Raw genomic sequence first — 27,732 nt, 5'->3', positions numbered from 1 at the left:
GTTAGGACGCCAGATCCTTAGCAACCAATAATAGTGGATTGGATTACGGATTTCTTCCGAAATAAATTTTCATACAAAACAGAATTAACTGAAAATGAATTCAATTAGACTTAAAGATGGCTAAAAGTATTTAAAAAATGCATTGGCATCGTGTACTGATATATTCTAAAAGTTTCAAATGTCTAGCTAGACGGGAAGTTAGTTAAAAATCGATTGCAAGATTTGTACCGGATAAACAACTACCAGACAAATAAGAATACGACCTAATAAAAACGTTGTAATAAATAATGGGCGCGTTTAGACGGATACACATGAGTGTCGCATTCATTTATTATGTAAATGCGGCATCTTGACACACCGGTGACTGGACACAAGTGCTCCGTATAAAACGGGCTTTAGTCAATGATTTGGCGATGGTTTTAAAAATCTGGATATTATAGAGCTTTTGAAGACCAGGTTATGTCCTCATAGGATGATATCAATGAAACCACAAAGTATTCAACTAACAAATTCGTTTATTTAAGCATATTTTATGTACAAAACATCGCTTATTTATTAATAACATATAAATAATCAATAACTTAGTATTTAAACATTTTATTTTACATACGAATAGTTATAATAATATGTAGGTAAGTATTATACCTAAACGACTATAAGTAAAAATAAGGATTTTATACAATAATATTTACATCGCAGTAATCAATACCATTCATTATTTATATATTCTAGGTTAGGTTTACAGTGTGTGATTAAAAATATATATAATAATTGTTGCCATGAGATAGATATTAATTGTGCCAAAAATAATATTCTGTAAGTTTACACATTGAAATACATCGGATTGTTTTAATATTTTGTTGTAAATATGGTTTACAACCATTCATAGCACAGTAGTTAATTAATTACTTATCTGCACATTCAATACACATTTGATTTAAAATGCTGCGTTTTGTTTGACCTATATATAACTATGTAAAATTTGCCACAAATAAAACTGCAAATTTAAACATAAGTATTGATAAATGTTTTTTAGCTTCACTTTTAATTACCTACTTAATCCAGTCATGCAGCCATGTTCAATTATATAGATTAAGTATACATTAAATTACTGGAAGTATTTAAAAAAATGCATATTATGTAAATATAAAGTGTCAATATAAAAATCAAATAATTCAAATTTGTATCTTTCAAAGAACTCTCGTATAAAATATTGAATATTTCCAAATTCAACTGACGTTTTGTGTAGACTCATTCTATAATTTATTATGGTGAAGGGTTTATCCTACCACTTTATGGTTCATATTTTTTTTACAGGTATTATACTACACTTAACATTTTAATTTAATAATAATTAACTATTAATATATTATTAATATCATTTACCTATATTAAAACACATAACTAAAGGTGTACTTATTATGAATCTATATCTAATTAATACATGCATGGTATATACATTAAAATAACGAATAAAACGAAATATAAAGTAAAATAGTGACTATTTAAAGCAGTATTTGAATATTATTTTTACTACATATTCATTATAACTATTATTGTAGGAATTTATTCGATTATTAGGTATTTTTATGTGTTTATATTATTTTAATTTACTTTACACAACTGTCTTTTTAAATATATTATATACACGTGGTAATATAATTAATAATTTAATAATACTGACACATACAATGAGTAATATTTTCTGTCCTGCCAGAACTCATTAATTGCAAAAACTATAAAAACCTTATAACTAACAAAGTCATTACGCTTCACTCTTGTAAGGTTTGAATAACTTTGGTTTTTCTTGAACTAAACTGGTCTGCTCTTCCACTTTCCTGCTTCCTTCATTTCCGTACTCCAAGAGAGATCCTTGTACAGATAGATCAGATCCGTACGTTTCTCTAGCGAGTTGATGCTGCCTAAGAACATCATTGTATTGCGACGCTCCCAAAGCTCCAAGGTCTAATCGTCTTGAAGTGTCAGTATTATTTCTTGGAGACAGACTAAGATCTGAATCAACGCTAACTTCTGACGCGCAAGGACTAGCTGTCACTCCAGCTCTAGTAGACGACACAGCACTAGGAGATACTGAATTTCTTGCAAGGATATCATGAGAACTTTGTCGAGAGGTATTGTTATTGGTTTTCCCCAGTGATAAGTGCGCGAAATATGACGGGTTATGATGCTGCATCGAGTTTAATCCTTGGTGTGATAGATTGATTGATTGGAGTAAATGTGAAGGGTAAGATGCAGATCTTGAAGGACTGGTCTGTCCGTGCATTTGGTTTTGTCCGTTTTGGTTTCCGGCGCCATGTTGGGATGGAATTGCATATGGCGCGTATCTTGCGTAGTGGCCCGCGTACGCTCCGAAGGGGTGATTTGAAGGGTGTGTTAAGAAGTGCGGGGGCCCGTGGTGAGATGGCGGTAGAAGGGATCCGGGTCCGGGGTGGCCCAGGCCTGGGTAGGCGTACGGGAGGGCCACGGAGGTGGCTGCTGCTTGGAGGATTGACGCGGCGAATGCTGGGTCGCTGTAGACGGCTGCGTAGGGCCACGCGACAGCGATGCGCTGACGCTTGTCTTTCATCCTTCGGTTTTGGAACCAGACCTGTAACAAGGAGGAAACATAAATTAGTTTTTGATTATAATTTAAAAATCAGGGAACTAACCGTGCTCAACGTTCGGCTCAATGTAAAAAAGGCTTTTAAGAGCGTGGTTTGTGGCGTTTGTACTAAAAACTAGAAGAATAATATGTATAAGTAAGCAGTTTAAATATTATTTTTGACGTTTTGGAAAGATGCAAAATCGGTGCAATATTGTGTTGTATGTATTTAGAAATATTAAATAGTAATATTAAAATTATCTCCTGAGCAGATAATGACAAAGCAGATGAGCTGGCAATGGGCTGGACAAATGCCGTCATACATTGGTACCCAAGGGGCACTAAACGCCCACAAGGACGCCCTAAGACCTGCTGGATAGACAAACTCAAAGTTCGGTGGATGTACGTGGCAGCCAAGAACTAGGGACTGAGATTAAGCGTCTAGGACGATTCGGTGCCAGGACAACTGGGCGCCACGAATAAAATTATAAAGTGAATAGGCGTTCGTGACTAATAGGTACTTTTAAAACTTATATTTAATATTACCATTTATTTGAAACTATAATATTATTATTTAATACTTTATGACTTATTTAATCCAATGAAAAAAGAGTTACTATAAAATAAAGCGTCAGGCATAATAATTCTCAATAAAAAATATGAATTAAATGAATGCAAGATGAATTAAAACTACTTGGTAGTAGATAAATTTCTGTATAAAATCGTAACGAACGTCTATTTATTTCATTCGACAGTGCGGCGCCCAATTGTCCTTTTGTCCAGTTGTCCCAGACCCTAGTATTTATCCCCTTGACCTATTAATTAGGCTGACACGTTCACTTAATATTAAGATTTTGTATATCTAGGTGTTTCCTGAAACGGCATACACCGATCGGCCAATTGTTACTGGTGCGTTTTACCAGGAAAATGAAGTTGAATTAGATATCAGGACAATTTGGGTTAAGGTAAATACACACGTTGGTATATCTGCCTACCAATCCCAAAAACCTTCATCCATATTGCGTGGCGATCGACGGATCAGAGGCACCGCATTCCACTTAGCAAGTCTGTGATACATTTGACGCTAAGTGATTCCAGGGTTTTCAAAGCAGATACCCGATACAAAAATGTGGCTCCAAAATTAATTCATATCAACAAGTAATTACCTATAATGAATTGAATTTTATTTGTTTATCAACGATCAACAAACTTTTATACACAACTTCATAGAATAGAAAATAATGGCTTTGTTTTAAAAATGTATTTCCAGCATTGTACGGGTCCGCTACGAAGAGGCTCCCTTGATTATCGACGTTTAGCGCGGGTCACTGCGGGCTGCGAGCACATTTTAAGACTCTTTATTGCCGCCCAAACAAAGCGGCCGCCCATTATTAAATCTGATTCTGATGCTGCCGCCTTCCTGGTATGAGTTATCAAGCATGTTCATTCATAGTCTGTTAAATTCCACTCGACGTTAAGCCTAGTTAGCGCAAGTATAAGAGCATATATATATAATATGATCCGGATTCCGGATTAGATGCATAATATTATCAATTTGAGTTATTTCACATTTTCTTCTGCTTCTCCTCTTGCTGCCATCTTTTTTGGTGACCAAATTGCACTAAATAAGTAGATACATTTCCCTTTCCTAGGGCAATCTATCAGAATACCAATGCGTTGGATAGAGAGCCACTTATGAAGGTTATGTAGCTAAAAATGACATTATTTTTTTACGTATGCGTTTGCCGTTTTATGCATTCTACCCTTTCCTACATGAAGATCTAGCTTAGCAACGGAAAAGGGTGGAAGTAGGTTGTTAAAATCCGACATACATAGTGCACACTACACTTTATCAGTCAATCGTATTTGTTTTCATTTAACTACGACTACATTGTGTAGATAGTGTTTTTTAGTTTAAAATTTGAATCACGATTCATTCGATAGAAGAATATTTTTTATCGATTATGGTTTGGTTTAGCTAACCAACACCATCTGCAAAATTCAATAAAATTCTTTGGGATCATGCTATGATTAATAATAATTACAATGAATAAATTGATTAAGCTGCCACTCACATTATAGAACTTCATTATACTTAATAGGTAGGTAACTTAGGTATATATAATATTGTTATAAATCATTCACTTGAAGTTAACAGACTCAAGTAGGATATGACAAACAATAGATGAACATACTAATATTGTACTTAACTTACCAGCACATATGATATTCAAAAGAATGCCACCGGTCTTTGTCGAGAAAATTCATAAAGGTATTTAACTTATTATGTTACTAAAAGGTGTTTACGAACACGCCAGAGATTGAACGGCTATAATAGAGGGAATATTACAACATTATACAACATAATTGATATCGATTTCAGTGCATAGATATGTAGGCAACATTATATGCATTAAATTATGACATATTAAAAGCTCTACTGAAATAACAAAAAATACCTATCTAGGAATCTTGATCTAAGATATGAAAGCTTTAATCGTACATCAGGTAACACAATAATAATTGAAGTGAATTACTTTCTCGGCATGTTGAGTCATGGACCCTGAGGACATGGGAGCGGAAGGCAATAAATAATCGATGCCTTCAAAATGTGGTATTTATTGGCCACGAATACTTCGTATGTCTTGGACAGAACACAGGATGAACAAAGTCAATTATCCAGATACTATAAATATATAAAGGAACGTCTCTCGACAAGATGTTTGAGACACATTCTGCAGGTTTTGGTTAGTCTGGTGCGGACCGGATAACCTAGACTAGAGAGACTGCTGGTTTTGGGTAGCCTCCAGTGAACGTGAAGCAGAGGAAGAGTGTCGAGACGCTGGAGCGACCAAATGAAGGAGCTTATTGGGGGCAGCTTTTACTCTACCATGAAATAAGTAAATGATCGAGAGGGTTGGAAAGTCTTGGTTGCTTTAGTGGCAGCCATCACTCTATCATGAGAAAAGCAAAGGATCGATATGGTTCGAAATTCTTGGTCGCTAAAAATATGATGGAATTTCAAGGAGGAAGATAACGATTATGCCTATTTCCTATTGTCACGTCGGTAACCGGACAATAAAACATTCATTTTCACAAACAGTCTAATTTATTTATTAATTAAATACTAATAAAACATAAAAATTTATAAAGTTTATAAAAGAAACATCTATACGTATAAATATTTAATATATATCTAATATAATCACAGTATGTTGGCCATTCGGCGTAAAACTCTCAATTTATTTGATTGATTTTGATAATGATGCACAACTCCACTGAATTATTAAACTCATTATTTCGTTGTACCTAGTCACCCAAGCATTTTGAACATATTGACGAGATATGCCTTGCCGGCAACGCCGAGCTGAGTCCCGTTTAATTGAGGCTTTCCAGCGATTAGGAATGTACAAATCATATAATTTGATTTTTACGGTGTATTGAAAACCTGTGTTATTTAAAATCTATACCACATATAGAGATACGACTTCTTCTTCTTATTGTGCCATCCCCTAGCGGAGGTCGGCCACCATCAAAGCGATCTTATCTTTGTCGTCTGCTACCCGGAACAGTTCAGTGGAGCTGCACTCGTACCAATCACGGAGGTTCTTAAGCCACGAAATGCGGTGCCGTCCTCCGCTACGCTTCCCATTAATCTTTCCTTGAATGATTTTTGGGTTGGGTAATGCTGTATTTTTGTCCTCCCATAATGTGGCCGAGGTACTGTAGTTTCCTGGTTTTGATACTACGTAGAACTTCTCGGTCCTTTCCCATTCGATTGAGAACTTCAACATTTGTCACCCGGTCAGTCCAAGGAATTTTGAGGATGCGCCTATACAGCCACATCTCGAAAGCTTCAAGTCTCCGTGACATCTCTTGGTTTAGCGTCCATACTTCCATACCATAGATACGACAATTTAAATATTAAATGTCATATTATGTTTCCTGAAATGTCATAGTTCTGTTTAACGGTGTTCTGTTTTGTCACTGTCCTGTTTCTTCGCGTTCTATTTTATTCAAGTTCTGTTATAATATCATGTTCTGTTTGTTCATGGAACCTGTCACGTCATATCACATGAATTTCTAATTCTACGTTATGTTATGTGTTCACATCAAGTAATTTGGTTACAAAACTCAATACACTTACGTACAATAATTTATTTATATACCTTTAATGTTTCAAAACATTCTTTTGTGTCGGTTTACCCGTTTCGTTTGATACCTATTCGTAAAAAAATAAGAATAGAAAAAAACAATTATCATTGCATTATCCATTAAATAAAATAACACTGAAGTGATAATTGGGTGGCTCAAAAAGAGCGAACAAAAAACAAAATTTATTCATTTTATTATTATTTAAACAAACACGTTTTTTTTTCTTTCACAAATCGTGCTTATTCATTCATTAAGAGGACGTTTATTATGTTAATTAATACTAAGATGTTTTTTTTCTTTGCCTGAAGGAAATTCTACAATACATAATACAACAGTAATATGTTGTCGAATATTAATTAAAGAATTTGAAGATTAAAATATCCTTAATTCCTGAATAAAAGAAAATGAAGATCATAAAACTTACTAACATACTAAAATATAGATACTCAGGGACGTGCCAAGGGTGGCTGCCGCCCGGGTGTCAGTCCAATATTGCCCCCACCTTCTCCAATAAGAAGTATTTTTAGTGAAAATATGACAGAAATCAAAAAAATGTTGAAATGATTATTGTATTTTAATCAAATTATGTAGATAACATAATATTATACTTATGTGTTAAATAATGTAGGTACCTAACATTCAGAATTTATTATGTGAAGCGTTTAAAATCGACAGAATACTTAAGTAGATACAATTTATAAAGGTATATTGAATCACGTGTAGCGCCGCAGGCATTATATGTCATTGAATTACATATCTACTTATATATTTTTTGATCTAATTAAAAATATGTTTTTCGGAATTTTGCCGCCCTTTGAATTCTGCCACCTGGGTGTTCGACATCCCGAACACCCCAGCTTGGCTCGCCATTGTATGTAATAAATTTGTTTTCATTGAACTATGAATACAAATTGCAGATTCCTTTATCAAACCATATTAGAGGGAAGTATTGTTCTATCTATAGAATATCTAAAAGTATGTACGACAGTTAGTGCTAACACCGCGACTAGTGCGTTTGGAGTAGTTGGCCATTAGATATAATTAACGTGTTATTTAAATGTGGTAATTAAAAGATTAGCAGTGTTAAACCCAATAAATACAAAGCGTTGTCAAATATTATCAATATTGAATGCGCGGTGCGTTTACGTGACAAACTTTTATGTATACTTTGATACTGATTTAAATAATGAAAAATATCAAATTCTTTAACAAGTGATTCAGGATAGTTCACCAAACTTGAGAATCGTACCTTCTTTCAATCACGCCCAGAAGGTAACGCTTTTCCTATTATTTTTTTGTTCCCTGGTATTAATGCATGACGTGATCATTAATTTAATTTCTCAAAGTCGAATTAAACACCAAATCACATTTCACAAAAAAAAGTTTAATGTTTTATTGTAAATAATATGTAGGTAGGTAGGTACCTAACTAATATTTTCATTATAAACAAGATGGTAGATTTTTAAAATTATCATAATATAATAAGTATATACATATTTATATTATTCCTATAGGTATACCGCATTTAGAACTTTGGAGTTTAGACTATTTCATCATTAAACCGAATGAAAAGAAACGTTAGGTACTAATAATGTAAATAAGTAAAAGATATAATCGTGAATCAAACGAACTCACAGCTTTATAAATAAGAAAGATGTCGTAAACCATTGGTGAGGGCATCTAATCATTAAATGACAACTCCATATTTCAAATGGTTGTATAAACGCTAAATACCCTTATTTTTTTCTCGAACACCATTTGGAAAACACTACTGTAGAGCATCACACTTCCTTTAACCTTAGCGATAGGTAGGAGGGGGCGCCAAAGATCCTAGCATGGGGGCCCGGTTCAGAATGTGGGAGCCATGATTGTAGGTATCTATATAAATAGGTAGGTATAAGTTATTTACAGTTTATGGCACATTGGTCGCTGTCAGGTAAGTAATGTTATCTTTTCATTTTGTTATAATCGTTTACTTCAGTCAACACTAACAGACAGTATTCCCTGATCAGTGATCACTGTGTTATATCTTATATCTTATATTTAATAAACTTTTCTAGTAGTTATGTATTAAGTAATGTATCAAGCTACCTAAGTTTCGTACGACGATCTATAAAATTTAATCTTCTATTGAAACATGAACAATTTAAATAATACATACATCACTGGTGTTCGATCACTGCGTTGAACTGTTTTATTTTATTCGATAGCCCATAAAACTAACATCCAAATGGCATTATAAAAAAACGGCTACCGCTTATTCAAGCAATGATTAGCACCAGTCTCGGCCGGCGCAATAATATCGTAAATATTTCATCGAATTAGCGAAGCCATAAAGGCGGCCTCTCAAGAGTATTTTTATGCTTCAAGCATTCATTTGAGAGCATTGGTAGGTGGGAATATACCTAGCTATTATATGTACATATACTATAGATAGCACTGATGTGAATGTCTGTATACAAAATTGATTCATAAGAATTATATGTACATAGTCTTGCATTTGGATATAGTTTTGATATTTTAAAATACGTACAGTACAAGTACGTAGGTACCAGTGGCGAAGGGTACAGGTAGGCTGTTAAGATCCAGCATAAATAGTGCATACTAATCTTAGTATTAATCTAAGTCAGTCAAACGTATTTGTTTTCATTGAACTAAGGGTCGTATGCATGAGATTCCCAAATACTTTATAGGCTAAATACTGCTCATTTGTATGCATGAGTGCAAATGTAATCCGTTGGTTAGCGACGTCACGATGTGACGTCATAACGTGTCATGGCATCCATATAATGGCAAACTTATAAAATTTCATTTCCCGACCATTAATTTAAAATTTTGAATTTGTAAATGTGTCTTAAAGTGTGCGAACGGTACCATATAAATCTAATAATTATAAATGAATAATTGTTATGAACTTTAAATAATCTATCAGTTATTTTATCACATTATTATTTTAATTCAACTATACGAAAAGATAAAGTATTCCCAGTAAACATTTCCATTTGGTGGCAATACATACAGTTATATTATGACTAACTTCACGTCAATCACTTATATTATGAGATGTCAAAACGGATTAAGAATGAATGAAATGAATAAACAGCACGACTAGAAACTGTTTTTAAAGTTCGAAAATGTTTTACAGAGTCTACAAAATTAACGAGGGCCTCAAGCAAACGTTTGTTGCAATGAATGCATTATTAAAATGACATTTGAAAGTGATATATAAAGCAGCCATTTTGAATGACGTGTGACGTCAGATTGCTTACATCACAAACAGTGGTATACGCTATATGGTGGAAAATCGGTTAAATAGCTTATAAATAATTTCGGAATCTCATACATACGGCCCTAAGACTACAATATGTAGATGGTGTTTGTTAGTTTTTAAAATTCAATTGAACCCTGCCTAATCCAAGCCATAATAGATAGTAGTGAAAAATATTCGTTTATTTATAAAATATCTAAAATTATGCCGTTAAGCGATACATCGTTTTATATACGTATTTTATAGATAGAAGAATATTTTTATCGATTATGCTTTGGTATAATAGGCAGGGCTTTTATGAATAATTAAAAAAAACTAAACACTACCATCTGTAATAATGTGTTATATTTCAACGAAAACAAAAAAGTATGACTCAAAAAGTGTGCACTATTTTTGTCGGATAGTTCATAACATACCTAAACTATTATGGTTTGATTTATTTAGGGTTTAATTGAATTTTAACAACTAACCAGCACCATTTGCAAATTGTATTATTAGTTCAAACAAATAAATATGATTGACAAAGTTTAGTGTGTACTATTTATGTAGGATCTCCACAGCCTACCGCCACTCTTCGCCACTGGTAGGAACATACTTAAGCTAAAAAGTAAAATTAATAGGGCAAGCACATGGAACATAGACTTAATGAGAACTGCAATATTTAACGGGTGTGGAGTAACATGCAACCGATCTCGAGTGTGGAAGAATACGTCATTCTAAGCTTGTCCTTCGTAACTTAAGAACTGTTTCATATTTAGAAGTTTTATTTCTATTTATTACGTAGGTAGATACACGATACAATATACATTTAATATACCTAGTAGATAGTGGATAGTAAGTATATAACAAAAATATTGCAATTAAAAAAAGCTAAATACCTTGATTGTAGATTCCGGTAAATTAAGTTGAGCTGCTAATTCACACCTCCTGGGTCTTGAAACGTAATTTTCTTTGAAAAACTCCTTTTCTAAGCGCCCGAGCTGTTCTCGCGTGAATGCGGTCCTGTAGCGTCTAATGTTGGGGTCCGTTGAGGAACTCGGACCGCCCATTGATCCTCCATGAGACTCCGGTCCTGGACTCGAGCAATCTAAATAAAAAAGGTAAGTAATTTAATTTTAATGCTGCAAATGTATGAAAGATACTGACGAGAGGGGTCTAGGACGATTCGGCGCCTGGCTAACTAGGCGCCACGCAATCAAATGACATTCGAAAATAAATAGACGTTCGTGAATGATATATAAGTACTTTTAAAATATGTATTTAAGATTATTGTTTATATTTAAATTATATAATTATTTAAGTAAATATATACAGGTAAATAATGATTTACTTGTTCATATGTTCTGTAATAAAAGTAGTAGATAGAAACTTTATAAAATTCCTCCTCTACTTTCTGTATAAAACGTTTATTTATTTCATTCGACAGTGCGGCGCCCGATGTCCTGGCGCCCAATGTCCTGGCGCCCAATTGTCCCATTCCTGACGAGAGATGCTGACGTAGGACTGTGAGGAATAGGCACAATATAAGTAGAAATAGTATACCTCCAATTAATTATTGTACCTGTACACTGTCCAATATCATTAAAAGTATAAAATTTCTGTTGAAAAAACGTCTCATTGAAACCGATTGTGTAGGCAGTGTAGAGAATTAATGTGACAGCAGAATCGTATAAAAGAAACAGGAGTTTATTTTAACCACGTAACCTGAAAAATTGGTCTAATGTTTTGTAGTTTGGATGCATAGGACATGGAGACGAAGGTAGATAATATCTACTATGATTTTGTCGCCAACCTTCAATAAAGGGCGGCACTGCAAAATGAATAAAATAATTTAAGGGATGTTACTAATAATGACTGATTTTTTCTACCCGTGTTGTTTGTTTACTAACCAGATAAATCAATTAGCATGTCTTTGCGACAAATGTATCCAGAAAAAAAATGTTGAAAAAACCGTCCCACAGTAAATAAATACATACAGGGAGCAATTAAAGTCTAGACACCGAAACATCTTCCCAGAGGAACAATTACTACAAACTAAAATGTCAAGTGGTCACCACGTATCAAAGTGGGGGTTGTGTTGTTTGATTTCCGACAGCGCATCTGCCGGGAAAAATTAAAGTTACGTGATTCTTGTAAAAAAAAATGTAAATATTTGCTATATTGTTATTTGGGGGAAGCTTATATGCAAATAATCCACCGACAATTAATAGTTAGTTGTGCTAAAAGTCATCTCCAAGAAACTGGACTACAAGTCCATAAATACATAATATTTTAAGTTAGGCACTTGTTACATTCATTAGGATAGTCAATTTAGAAAATTCCTAGTCTAGTAGACAAAGGGCATAATTAGATATAACCAAATAGGTATCTTTCATACATAAATCGATTTTTACACATGCAGAGCAATTTATTATTTAAATATTGTTTTTATTCACACTGACCATAGACAAATTTTAATAATGTATTGCCAGCGCTCCATTGGCGAGCCAAAAGTCCGAGGACAATAAATCGTCCGATTTGTCTATGCTCTGCTACTGATCAACGAACGAATAAAAAAGTCGAGCTGTCAAAAGTGAAAAGTTATGATTCTCGTAATGTCTTCCGATAATCCTATAATTTTGTGTTATTTATATGTAGACTTGCATAAAATAATATAGCAGTGAAAACAACACAAGTTTTACGATTTATTTTATGAATTTCATAAATACAAATAAAAAAAATAATTGTAAATCTCTCATTTTATAATGTGTAAATTAACAAATTAATCAATGAAAATGTTTAAAACAATTACAAATTTTTTTCCGGTCCGAATGATTGCGTATTAATGATAAATCGATTTCGCATAGTGATCGACTGACGAAGTCTGGCAAAAATATCAAACATGTTTGAAATCCAGCGAGCCTGGTCTGCGGATTAAAAAGTCTGCAGGTCTGGGGTGCTCCACGCGAAAAAAAAGTCCGAAGACTGTAAATCGTCTGACTTGCGTGCCAATGGAGCGCTGGCATATTAAGCATTCTTTTTATTGAAAATACACGCTTTGAAAAGATTCAGAAATATACCTAAATTATAAACTACGTTAGTACCTAATATCCAAACGATGTTCTGAAATTCGAAATCTTTCCTAACTGATTATCCTGAAGAAAGTCCGATAACTTAATGGCCGAGAGCCATTACCCTGAAACTAAAAGATTTAAGCTCAGAGCCCACTCGGAATAGTACGCAACGCGCTCAACAACTTTAGGTAGTACTACACATTCCAAGGCCCACTATAGTCAGGCCGCGGCATAAAACTGTGAATTTCTATAGTAGGGCTAGTTATTTATCATACTTCGAATGCAAAATGGAAAACTATTTTTAGACTGATGATTGTAGCGTACTCAAATACCTAAGTGTTCATTTACTTGCTTTTCCCTCCACCACCCGCCACGTCTCCACACCCGTTATGCAGGCGTATACCGTGGTGTAACGAACGATAGGCGCTGTTCAAATTTGTGCCGAAAGTGTCCCAGGAGCAACTTCCCAAGACCTTGGTTGGCGTGCACTAGAGTGTGCGTGATCCCTAATTCCATATAATGTATTACGGTCAATTCTCGATGAGAAAAGACCGTCTCGCTTGCCGTATAATGCCGCAAACTTTTTAAAAGCTAAGAAATTTTCCCTCGTAGATACCAAGTCGCAATGGCCGACCGGTCCAACTGAGGGTCGGACCGACTTGAGAAGCTCTTCCCTTTCAACCGACATATAGGGACACTCCCAGAGGATGTGATCGGCATCCTGCAATTCGCCACATAAGCAAGTCGGAGATTCTATTAGGCCAAGCTGACAGAGCTTCGTGTTCATTTACTGCGAACAAATTACCGTACCTAATATCATCAATAAATAGCACTACGATCGTAACTCGCAATTCAGTGCCGCGGTCTGTTTATACATGACCTTCGCCCATTCCGTGCATGAAACGTTTATTTCCATCATAAAGTTAATTTTATGTACCTAATTTAATAAAATATTTTTAGTTTGGAAATGATTTTTTCGGACGTTTGCTGCCGCCTTAATTCTACCACCAGGATGTTTCACACCCCTGACACTCCCGTTGTATCCACCACTAGATCATCCACATGAAATTCCCATGTCCAACCCGTCCCTGCAATGAACACCTGGCCTGCGATCTATTGTAACGTCTATAATGAAGTTGTTGTGTCAATAATGTATAAATGTCAAAAACTAATAACGCTTAAAATCTATGCCAAATTAGGTAAATCGTATCCTACCTGTTGGGTACATAATAAAAAAAATTCAATAGGTCTAATATTGTGTATGGCATTTTCTTCATAATATTATAACAAAAAAACGCCGTCGCCTAATTGACCCATTAGTGTCGTGCCGCGAGAACCTCTTCCAGTGGGTCTTTGTGGCGCCGCGGTGAAGGGGTTGAGCGTCTTGCAAACCGATGTAAACATTACTTATTATTTTAACTTTTCACAACTGATTATTACTTTTTTTCATTTTTTCATATGTCGAATAAAGTAGAAAGGTACATATTATATTCAATGCAAAAAGCGGTTACAACTACTAAAATAAAAATCAGTAGATAACTTACTATGTATGTGGGGTGGGTATGTATCCTAAAGTTGAATGTCTGGAGGTTACATTTTTTCTGTTTTAAAGTTAGGTTAGGTTTAAAAATATTAATTTAAAACAAGTATTAGGTATAAGTATTATGTTTATGTTATATTAATCCTGAATATATAGGAGAAAACTTAAACCAGTAATTCTATAAAAACTGAAATCATATTATTATACCTACTTTAAATCTAAAATCTACTTTAATAATAATAGCAAGAAAAGTAAAATTAACAAATGAGTATAATTGTAAAATTTTGAAAAAGTGACTTCATTAGGTACTTTGCCAATTGGATGAGAATGGCTATTCAACAAAATGTCTTCGAGTACCTATTAATATTAAAATATGTAGTTAGATGGATAAGTAGGTACTGGGTACCTATATTAATTGCGGAAGGGAAGAATTTTATTGAAATGCGATCGTCTTGAAATTGCAATTTGTAACGTTCACACAATTCACACAATTTTAATACATAAATCCATAGCCTACTAACTTAACTAACTAAGACTTAATTTGAGTATCTAGGTAGATACGTATTATAGTTTGGTACATACCTACATTAATTGTTCCACAATACAAATTATGTTGAAGAAATTCTTCTTATACCTAGAGATTGAGCCTAAATATGTAAAAATAAAGGAAATAAGGATTTCTGGTTTACTAATATTTGTGTCGCTGAGTTTCAAAATCCGCTATAACACTTTTTAATGATGTTGAGAAAATCAATAAAAACTTTTTGAACTAAAAAGGTTTTCGAATGTTTCAGCAGTGTTATAGCGGGATTTGATATACACATTGATTTTAATTCATAAATGGCAGTTAATCGTAGCGGATTTTGAAAGAGGCGATAAAATTAGCATGTAGTGATTTTAATAACGAATCCAACGATATATAGGTATATCTTAATTATTTCAAAAAAGTGTTATAACGGGTTTTGAAATTTTGCGACACATTTATACAAACTAGAAGGTTTATGACGTTTGTATATTTATAGAAAAATAGCATTTGCCGCATCACAGAAGGCTCCATTTTTTATTTGCTAACTAGCAAATAAGTAAAATAATAATAAAATAACTAGCAAATAGCAAGATAAGTAACTACCTGTTATAACTCTTTTGATTTATTAAGTAGGTATTGTTTTTAAACTTAATAATGTAATAGTTTCGTTCAGTTATTTTACTGTTTGTTAAAAACAAATTTACTTCGTTTTTCATCCCCAGTAAATAATATTAACAAAAAAAAAACACTTAGGAAGCTATAAACAGAAAGTTAAAATCAGAGAACTACCGGTGTTAACTTTATAATATAGCCCATGACTTTATTAAGTGAACGCTACACGCAATCATAGTAGGTGTATATACACGAACGGATTTTTATGGGGAACAATTTATTCTATTCAAACCTTAAAAATTTTACCATAATTATTGTACCTAAGTACCTAGGGGCGGCAGGTTGTATGAAAGTATGGTGTAGCAGGCTAGTATGGTGAAAAAGTATGGTGAGGCGGGCTGGTAATCAAGTTGCGGCAAAATTTCCACGTTAAGATTATATTATATGGGTACGTTATGATGACCAAAGTAAATCCTCCGTGATGGCTAGAATGTTTTTTATCGCGTCGCTATTTTTCGTAAGTTGTCGGCTATTGTTGGCCTGCTTCATTCAGTCGTATGAGAAAGCCGATTCTTTGCCCCTCTTCTTATTTAATACCTCTATGCTAAGTACCTAGTTCTAGCAGTAGGTGTGTATCATACAAGAATCAGCTCAGGTACGCCAAATAACTACTTTTTGTTACATATTTATTAGTGGCATAAGAAAGTTCGAATAAATATAATATTAAAAAACAATAAGTACCTCAAAAAAACGTATCCATCAAAACTCACTCATGTAACTGAAATACTTCGATATTCAAAGAAATGTTGAATCATTATTGGTAAAGGAATTTTACACGTCGAGGGATGAAGCGACCGATGCACCCGATTTCTCATATATATACCTATTTAGGTAGTTAGAGGCATATTATCCATAGCGATACTACTGTATCGGCCATTTAGTCAATTTAGTGATTAGTGAGGCTACTAAGTAGTGGCAGAATTAAAATGTAAATGCCAGCTGCTGACAAAATAATCAAGTATCTACTTCAAACTATACGAAAACAACTGAATCTATTCGATGTATGACGGATTCGAAGACGATAAATTAATTTAACTTTTACATTATTTAATAACCAAGATCAAGGACGACTATAGTTGACTTTTCCCAAGATCGTGGCTATTTATAGCCATTTAGTTTAATTATTTTCAATTGAAAATCAATTTCATTTTATCTCGCGTAAGCTTAAATTCTGTATCTAAGTAGGAATTAATATTTTGAAAAAATACACTTGTGTTTCTCAATGCCGCCACTGTTTAGTGGACACTTAGGTATATGCATTAGTATAGCCAAGAATCCTATGACTTTTCTTTAGGTTAATTTATTGGCGACATCTTGACCCAAATTAATCTAAGAATGAAGAAACACACAATCTATGAAAATAATTGTCTATTCAAGATGAGTAAGTAATTTTGTGTAAGTATAAATAAATGAGTATATGTTAATCTTATTCTATTCTGACTCAGAAATTTTGTTAGGCACCGTAGTTATCTACCTGTTGATTGAATGACCGAAGATCTTTCTACTTACCTATCTGAATATCCGAGATATTTTATGGTAGGGACTTCGATGTTTAGGTTTAAATTTAGGCATATTTTTAAAGTGATAATCGACAAACACTGACCACTACTAGGCTTTAAAAAACGTGTTAATTGTTTGTTAAACCTCCATAGTGTGTTCGTGAAGTCGCCGCGCGGCTTATGTGTTGTTCGCGAGTGAAATGCCGGCTCCTGTGTGTTCGTGAACGTCGGCGAAGCCTCAAACGGACGACGGTCACTTGAAAAGGATACTCTACGGTAGCATTTCGTATGTTTATTATAAAACATAAAGGATTCCTCGACTTACGACAATATTTATAATCAATTAACACCTCAGATTTCTCGCAAGAGAGCCTCGCATTGGGAAATTCCCATTTTCTTTGAAACGAGCGTCATAATTACATATAAGTATTTTAAAGAAATTAATATATTACAATCGGCGGAAATACGTGGCAGCGAACGACACAGGACCGAGAGAGTTGGATAAAGCTTGGGGAGGCCTTCATCCAGCAGTGGATTGACCCCGGCTGATGATGATGATGATGACATGAACAACGTCAGAAACAATGTATGGTGGTAATAGATTTATATTAATTACAAGATAAAAAGAACTTTTTATATCGAACGTTTTTAAATTTTCTGTTGAATCATATAAACTTGACAATTCTACGTATTTAATTGTAGGTACTTGATAGAAATACTGAATAAATTCATATTGATTTCCATAGTAACGCACGTACTTATATATTAATAATTTAGTTGCTAGAACCCCCTTAGCAACCAATAATAGTGAGTAGTAAAATACTACTTTTAACGATTTTTTTTCCGAAACATACAAAACAGAATTAAGTGAAATTGAATTCAATTCTGCTTAAAGATGGCCAAAAGTATTAAAAGAATGCATTGTCGTCGTGTTCTGATATGTGTCGCTAGATTTCAAAATCAGCCATGTCCACCTTTAGGTATTTTTGACTTTTTTGCGAATTGTTGAAGAACTACTGCTTTCTAGCATTTCTGCATTATCGAAATGTGGAACTTATTAATTTTAAATATTCTGTAATCGAAATAATATAAACTTTCACCTTGTGACTGTGTACTTGAGGAAACAAATAGTTGTTTTTCTCCTATTCATCCATAATGGACTTGGCTGGTTTTGAAATCAAGCGACACATATATTTTAAAAGTTTCAAATGTCTAGCTAGTCGGGAAGTTAGTTAAAAATCTTGGACCAACAAGAAAAAATCTGTACCGGACGAACAAGAATACGAGCTAATAAAAACGTTGTAAAAATCGAACGTCTCCGATGGGTTGGCCACGTGACACGTATGGACGAAAAAGCACCGATGAAGTTAGTGTAAGTAGGTATTACGTTTAATGGTTCAGATGAAAACAGACCATGACTTTAGTGGCTGAATAGCCTACAAAAAGACTTGCAAACGCCAGAAGTGATGAGACCGAAGAACTACGCAGAGTGAATGAGTCTGCTTGAAATGGCCAATGTCCACCTTGGGTGCGAGAGAAGAAAGCAGAAGATATGTAGCAGATATTCGCAAACTGTATCGGTTTATCGGTTAGGTACAGATCACAGTTCACCGTGAACTGTCGTACCGTAAAGAGATCGCCGTATAGCATGTGATATCTAAAAAAAATACGCGTTATTCGTAGAGCAATTAAATTCAATAAGAACATTAATTTGATATCTATTGATTAGTATCAAATATCTGATAATAATGCCGAAATATTATTATCATCTGGTAGTTGATAATGCCTTGATACTTACAAGCACCTATCATAATTTTATATAAATGATTGTATTTCTAATTTACTTAGTTGTTTTCCTGTGTTTTTATTGCGTATTTTTAAATGTTGATCTCAATACTATACGGTCATCGGTTTACGGTACAACATCTCACGGTGAACTGTGATACGGAAAACTGCATAGGTACGTATAATTTCCGGACACGAGTGTGTCACCGTGTAATAATATCTACCATTTTGTTACTGCTGCCATTAAAAAGAACGAATGAAAAAAGCGCTTACCAACTATGCATGTTAATGATTTTCTCACAAAATAAAATCAGGCAAAAATAGACGGAAGTTAATTTTTACGGAAGCGATCCACTTAAAGCTTTAAAGAGGTGTTTTAAAAAAACTTGTCTCTTTTAAGTTTAAGTATCCAGTTGTAAAAATGTACCCCGACAATTTGTCGCCGATGTAATTTAGAGTGGAAGAACCACCTAAGTAGTTTACCCAACTGACTTCCTGTAGGAAATGGTCTATCTAAATTTGTTTGAAATTCATTCCATCAACGCTAAAAAGTTATCTTTGACATTCACTAATGTTACAAGGTATAAGTTCTTCTCTGGAATAAAAATAATGCCTGCCCGAAGTCAGTAGCAAAAACGGTTCTTGTCGGTTTAAAAGCCTTTAAGGGTAGCCTTCGGCAAACAAACTTTGAAAATAGCAGATACCTTTACTGGATTATTTATTAGGTTAGGTTAGGTTTTCATTCTTGAATTCATGAATTTTGCCAAAATCGGCTATGAAAATAGCGCGGTTCCCGAGCCTGGCTTCCCTTAAACCGATCTGTACCTACCGCATAAAATAATAAAATACTAAAAAACTGCATATTAAGACGTCCAATAAATCGGGGGGATAGCCGTTTTTTATACCAACCCTTTTTTGGAGGTATAAATATCTTTCAAATAAATAATAACGTCAAAAATTTGTTTTATTATATTATATTTAAAATAAAAAAATATATACGACAAAAAGGAACAAACTCCCCCTCCCCTTGTTTGTGCTTTTGAACTTAGTAGGTACATACCAGGGAACTCAGAAATAGTTATCTGAATTATTATCTGTTCTGTGTTACATTACAAGATAGTCACCCACCAAATTGGAGACGCTAACATAGAAAACGAATCCATTGCCAAATCTCGTTAATGGGATTAAACGAAAGCTGAGCCCTGCGTTCAAATCAAAAGGCATTGAAGACAATTTACTTGTTTGATTGGGGTGACCGCAATAAACATTTTATTTATTTGGTTAATCACTTAATGTGTGCGAATAGCTGTTTCACAGGGGGGTAGTATTCTGCACATCTTTTAATATGACCGAATTGGTCTGACTTATAAATAGATACCTATATATAACATAATACATTAAGGGTAGTCGCACACCACCCGCCAACATACGATATCTATTAACAGAAGTAATCTGTGATAAAAATATTTCGCTATCGAATGTCGTTGAAAAATTAACGCTACATTTGCTTACTTCAAGCCTATTCCATAGGTTTCTCTCACTATCTAGGTCCTAGGATCTAGGTATCTGCCTATCTCACTTATTCGAGCAATACTGCTCGTAAAGTCTTCTTCGTCTATATTTTTCCCATAAAGTAGGAGACAAAAGAGAGGCTATTTGGTTCCATCTCCACCTACATAGACATAACATTTAAATATTTCGCAGTGCTAACTATGTACGTCAATTCGAATGAAAAATCCCTATTCTTCCAATTATTTTTTTCCTTCAGACCCAAGACGAAGGGCTATGCCATTGCCGACTCAAGTAGAAAGCTGATACATTCACAACGACTGGTCCTACCTTTTCCCGTTGTTGTCTATGGACTACCTGTCATTGTTCTATATAGTGCTCATACTGACGCGCTTTGATTTGGATAGATGAGTTAAATGATAAATTATATACTAGCATTAACACACCTTCTACAATAATGTAATGCATCGATCAATGCTACATATTTTTTTGAAATCGATATTACCACCGGTTTTCATATGAATGACTAGTCTGACTTTGACAGCTGATGAATAACAGGAATGTATAATATTTATAAATAACACTGATAGTTAATTATTTAGATTTGAGAATTTTTCATAATTCAATTTGATACGAGAAATGGCGAATCAATATGTCAAGCAATCTGGGATCTGATTTTGACAGCTGAACAGTGGACCACTCGTTTGTGCAAAAATATGCTCAGGCTTTATTAATCTAAAGATGGCGCTGTTCAGACCCAATACGAAGGGCTATGAGCTCTTCATTAATAGGTATACAAACGCGAGTAGGTACTAAAGATGAAGAGTATAAAAGGCCATTTGGCCTTGGTGCCTCATATTATACCAATATACAGTTGAATTGATAGAAATTACCAAATCTCAAGGTTGTGTGGTACCTACAACAATCTAATATTTGGTTGTACACAAAATCAATTGACAGATGTGGATAAACGTTGCAATTAAACACTTTATTTGTGTAAATGTGTAACGCAGAATGCACCCCTCAGTTAGTGTCATTCCGGTTACATAAATTAAAATACATTTTTGTATGCGCGTCATTGACACAAGTATCAATATCACCCACGCACGAGGCAATTAGAGGGGTGCGGATGGTATCAATTGCACCGGTAAATTGTAACAGGGGGTGTCGATTAATCGAGCTTAAACGACTAATTGTTCCGAGATAAACGTTTGTTTGAAGGGGAGAATGACAATGCTGTTGGATTGATCATTTTATTTGTATTGACCAGGATCGGATTTATTGGTAACTACCTATCTACCCTGTGCTGATAAGCAGCACCAAAATTTCTCATACCGAAAGATATATGATAGCACAATTTTAGCTATATTTGAGAGGAAAATTTTAAGAATCTTTGCGGCTGTTCAAGAAGGTGGCATTTGGAGGTCAAGATATAATGAGGAGCTACACACAGATCACATGGTATATGAAAATGTTGAGACTGCGCTGGAACGGTCACGTGCATAGAATGCCGGAGGATATACCGGCGAGGCGGGCTATGTACGCAACCTCCGATGGCAAGAGAAGACCTGGCCGAAATTGAGATGGCTGGACTGTGCTACGGGAAATTTAAAAATGCTCGGTCAAAACAATTGGAGAGTGTCGGTGCTGGATCGTCCAGGGTGGAGGAAATTTTTGAAGGAGGTCAAGACCCACTAAGGGTTGTAGTGCCTTAAATGATGACTATGTTAGCTATCCAGTAAAACAATTCCGTTTTTATTCTCTAATGCCACAATTTTTGTCGTTCAAATGTAATCGTATGGTGAATGAGAGTTTAAAGTCTATTGATGGAGTGGGAATCATATTTCATCAAAGTTGTCAACTTGTAAATTGAATTGAACGAAGTTTAGGTCCTTTTTACGTTTACCGCATATACTTTTACTATCAATTGAGTCAACTAGTTGCCTAGCAACTTGCCTAGGCCCTAATATTGTATACAAGGTGATATCCAACTTGTTGATTTCACTTATAGTAATGTTCATAGTTCATAATAATAAGTATATCTTTAGTTATACATTAAAAAATCTTATATTACGTACCTACATAGGTAATACTGATTTAATAGAAAACACAATAAGGAAAAAGGTAGAAGCTTTTAAAAAATGCACGTAGATAAGTCGGAAAAACCCGAAATATATTTTTTTATAATCTTTATTTAGGTAAACTTTCCTGAGAATATTTTATTTTTTATGAATAGATTAAGATTAAAACTTACTTAAAGGAAATGTATATTGACATAAGTACAAATGATAAATAGTATTTTTATGTTTAAATTGGCTTAGAAAATTAAAATTAAGTGTAAGTATGTACCTAGTTATTAGTATAAACTTAATGTAAAGTATAACAATTATCATAATAATCTAATTATCTTCAAAGAAAAAATGACCACTTTACATGACAGGTAGACATGATATTATAAAATAATAATATACCCAAAGTAACTTACAGGTAGAAATAAATTTGAAATTATTAGATATTTATTATTATTTTAGAAATTATATTTTAATGATTTGTTTAGGTTTGTTTTCTAGCTATCGATTAAATCTATTCGGAACGTATTTAATATTACTTCATCAGAGATTTTCAACATTTTTTTTATTGCCTTTACGTTTATCCTTGAAATACATATTTCGTATATATTTCTCCTAAATTCATTGATTATTTATTACGTTGTTTTTAGCTCTGTTTAATTTGTCATACACATACAGTACCCATAGCAGGTAGATTAATTCAATTACAAAGAACTTCACACTACTACTATGACGTTTTCTTACCAATTTACATGGCATATTAAAAGACAATCCATCAAGATGAGCAGATATCTTACACAGATATACTTTGGCATTATTATTTACTTGAAAAATCATGTAAAATTTGTGTAAAGCCATTTTTGTAACTGCACTGGAGGAAGTAGGTAATCACAATACACATAAAAAGGCGCCGTTTGGTGTGTAAGAAAATCGAAAAGGCAACTTAGCAATCGTAAAATTTGTGGACTAACAAATTAACCATACTTTATTTGGTTGCAAAATAATTTAAAATGTCAATACAGAAATAACGTATAAGACTCCTTGTAGGATATTCCAAATTCTTTGATAGGTTTATCTACCTAAATTCTACAATCTACATTATCGAAAAATGTAGAAAGGTAATTTCTCGGTTTAACTGGGTTAACTATAATGTAGATGTTTTTTACTCAATTGTTCAATGCCATAAAATATGCATAAAGATGAGAAATTATGGGAAGCTAAATAAATCTAAAAAATGGTCCATATGACCACCAAAAGAAATTTATACAAGCTTCAATATTTGTGTGTATACCTACCCATAGTAGTTTGTTAGGTAACTATATTAAACTCAACGATCAATCGACATTAATTTTATTACACCTACAAATTTTGTAAATGTCAAATAATTACTATGATGATCTTTGTAGAATAAATATCTACATATTGTAATATGATAGGTACCAATAGATACTATGTTTCACAATTAAACTACCCGGAAATTTGTTTAATATTATTTATAGATAATTTTAAGGAACAAGAATATTCTCATTAGGATTGGAACAATAATATCAATAGCTACCTTCAATGTTTTGCGGTCCACGGTTTCAAATCACTGCTAAGTAATTAAAATAATTATTGTTTAGAACGTGTATTACTCTTAACGATAATTAATTACAAATCAGTGTATTTTATTATTCATCTATCTGTATGAGACATCAAGTCATTCTATTTTGTTAGGCGCCGTTCGCTGTCTGCACCTAAACTAATTATTAGTGAATTTAATTTTGCATGAAGATCTTCCCCATTGAACCTACTTACCTATTTGTAATGTTTTCTTTATATAATTTTACCTTATTTTCCAAATCATAGAAGAAACTTACTCCACGTCTATGTAATATGTCCTAACTGCTAACTGGGTCTAGGAAGATTTGACACCGGACAACTGGACGCCACGGAATTCGAAAATAAATAGACGTTAGGTACTTATAGGTACATTAAAAAAATATATTCAATGTTATTATTTACGCTTCAATGATTTTATTATGATTTAATAGTTAGTAAGAATGTAAATATGCAGACGTAAACAATGATTTAATCGTGCATATGTTGAAGTTCCAACAAAAAAAGAGTTTTTTTATTTAATATAAAGCCTCAGGCATGGTAATTCTCAATCCGCGATAAATAATACATTATGTTAAGAGTAAAATAAATTCAAACTACTAAGTAGTAGATAGAAATTGATTAAAATACCTCGTCTACACGTGTCTACGACAGTGCGGCGTCCAATCGTCCGGAGGCCAATCGTCCCATTCCCCTACTAACTATATGGTTCACGGAAATGGCTGCTGTCTTATTAAGGTGGTTTAAAACTCTTAATATGACTCTCCAAACGGTAGGTTTTTATGGTGAAACAAAGTTGTATAAAATATATTATAGAATTGTTTTGTAATGTCCGACGAATAGCTGAGGCTTGTAGATGTCCCCCTAGCCGTCCTAGAAGTCCGTGAGTAATTTCATTCTAATGTTAATTATTAAGTTTAGTTTATTAATTTAGTTATTATTACATATTATTGTTTAATCAGTATCTAGCTAGATTCTATATACAACATGCATTGATTTTCCTGAATGATTAATTATTGTAAGTGAAATAGTGTGACTATACAGTAGGTATACATACATGTTTTACCTAATTGATAATGTGTAAAATCGATTTAGGTACAATATATATTTTGTCGATAAATATGCAAGTTGCCAAGTTTACTTAGTAGGTACTTACCTACGTAAATATATAATTGTGCAATAAATGAAAAGGTAATTATCGTAAATATAATGCTAGTTAGCTTAATTAGGTATGTATCTGATATATATAATACGATGAGTCACAGAATCTTATGGCACATTTTAAAAATTAAAATAATGGTTCTTGTCTATTTATTTAGTCAGTGGAGGCCAGCGGCAAACAAATTTTGAAAATATTCGATATACCTACCTACTTGATTATTTGTTAGGTTAGATTATGTTAGGGGTACCTAGTACCTACGTATTGCAGTCGTGGATGATTTGTAGCATAAGGGCTTGCGCAGACAGAGCGCGGTCAGGCGGTCTGCGTTCCGCGTTCGGAGTTCGGCGTTCTTTGTACTGTATGGACTTCATACTGTATGGGTACACAGCCGGCGGTCAGACCGCGCCGGTCAATTGGAACGCTAGAGTTCTGGAGTTCTATGCCCGGAATTACAAAGAACGCCGTACCTCCCGTCCAGTCCCGTCATAGGAATTTGAGCAGTCACACAACATAGAGCGAAACCACACGGGGGAGTGAGTACGCAACAGCGGTGCTTTCTCACTTCCACTCGCAGTCGGAATATAACGGTCTCGCATTATGCAGCGCTTGTGTCAGTACAACGTTTGTAAACAAATGGAACGCTTATTGTTGACCGCCACCTGTCTGCTGTTCCTGAACGTTAGCGGTCAACGGTCGGTTGAACGCAGAACTCCGACCGCTCTCTGTCTGCGCAAGCCCTAATGTAGGTACAACTATTTTTTAAGAGACTCAGGATGAATACTCTCTGGGAAAGCCTAAGTGACAAAATCTCTTCATACTAACTACCTGCTACATTATGTTCTCATGTTGATTCTGATTAATCTACAATGTTTTTTGTTTCTGCGAGAAATGGATGTTAACCACTTGCTCATAGATCCATATAACTTTTTAGAGTAGGAAAGGTTTTGTGGAAAGAATATTATTTTTCTCCTGCGTCGCTGTCAACGTAGATGTATCTTCACTTAATGTAAATAGATAATAAAGTCAGAAGTTTAAAGGTTGTTTTAATGTGTTTCTAGGTAGACGAGAAGAAATCATATGACGAATTTACATAGGTATCTACATGAATAGAAATTGGAAAAAAGGCTTTCTTATGTATGCTAAATAGACTTGTACCTACCTACTATCTTACCTAGATATTAGTAATGGTTCTAGCTAGCTACTAGAATTTTTGTCGTAGTGGGGCCAAACACCATGATGCGCATTGATATCTACAAACATGGGTCTATGCAATTATATACCAATTTCATTCCCAATTAATTGTGATACATAGGTAATATGTGAATATAAAATAAATCCCTTGTAGGTAGTTACAGGGACCCACCCTTCAAGCAGAGATGCCATATGATAATACGTATAACGTAGATACCTACCCTAAAGTACTTAGATAGTTAGGGCACAGGTAATGTGAATTGATTAAAAAAGGAACGCATAACGTTGAAAAATCTGGGAGAATGGCTAGACAGAGTAGACAAGTTTCTATTGTTGTTTCCAATAATTGACGACTAGGTCATTGGGGATGAAATGATGGGGAGCATTGTAAGAGGCGACCAGGACCCAAATAGAGTTGTACCTATTATGAATAATGACATCTTTCTTTACCTTTGCTCTTCGGCGATTCCGGCGGCGAATGAGATCCCATCCCAGCGTACTGTGGAGGCAGAAGATCCACCACTATCGACCCCTGGCTTCCACCGTTTCCCTTGTGAAGGTCCACGCCGTAATTTCGAAAGCCCTGCATCCTCACAGATTGGTAAGTATCACTAACAATGTCTTACATAAAAAATCCAAAAGTCTTCACAAATTGTCAACAGAAACAAACACTCTTGTTATTTGTGCACTAAAATCAGTCCTAAAATACTTGAAAATTCAAAATAATGTTGCTTAGGTTTAAATCGAAAAAATAGTTCTATAAGGTTTAAAAAAGCACTTAAAATAACACAGAACTTTCCGGCACAAATTTTTAATCAGTTCAATTTTCACAAAAATATATTTTATTGTTAGGTAGATAAAAAAATATTAATGTCTTTCGTATAAAATAAAATCACAATTTTTGTTTAATATAATGTCCGGCTAATTTAATTGTTTTAAATTGACGTACAAATGTTAATTTTCGATGATAATTATTATTTTCAAGTCAAATCTGACACCCACATACACCGGGTCGAAGTGTTTATGAAAGACTGATTTTTCGCTTATTGGTAGCGATGTGTACATACAAAGTTAGATAGAATTATGAAATAGGCGTGCCGTA

General features: G+C 34.0%; 1 protein-coding gene across 1 annotated transcript; it reads right to left on the bottom strand.

The window, feature by feature from the left end:
• Nucleotides 1-1,656: 1,656 nt before the first annotated feature.
• On the bottom strand, nt 1,657-27,219 carry eve (homeobox protein even-skipped). The gene is made up of 3 exons (XM_085943105.1): nt 27,081-27,219; nt 10,904-11,112; nt 1,657-2,608 (listed from the first exon to the last, which is right to left on the bottom strand). The coding sequence occupies exons 1-3, from the start codon at nt 27,217-27,219 to the stop codon at nt 1,766-1,768; spliced, it is 1,191 nt and encodes a 396-aa protein (XP_085799231.1). The 3' UTR covers nt 1,657-1,765.
• Between the last annotated feature and the right edge of the window lie 513 nt (nt 27,220-27,732).

The sequence above is a fragment of the Rhyacophila brunnea genome, unplaced genomic scaffold (genome assembly GCF_057557595.1).
Source record: "Rhyacophila brunnea isolate RB1 unplaced genomic scaffold, BYU_Rbru_1.0 scaffold_15, whole genome shotgun sequence".
NCBI lineage: Eukaryota > Metazoa > Arthropoda > Insecta > Trichoptera > Rhyacophilidae > Rhyacophila > Rhyacophila brunnea.
The sequence above is the reverse complement of the archived record's forward strand: the minus strand, read 5'-3'. Positions and strand labels throughout refer to the sequence as shown.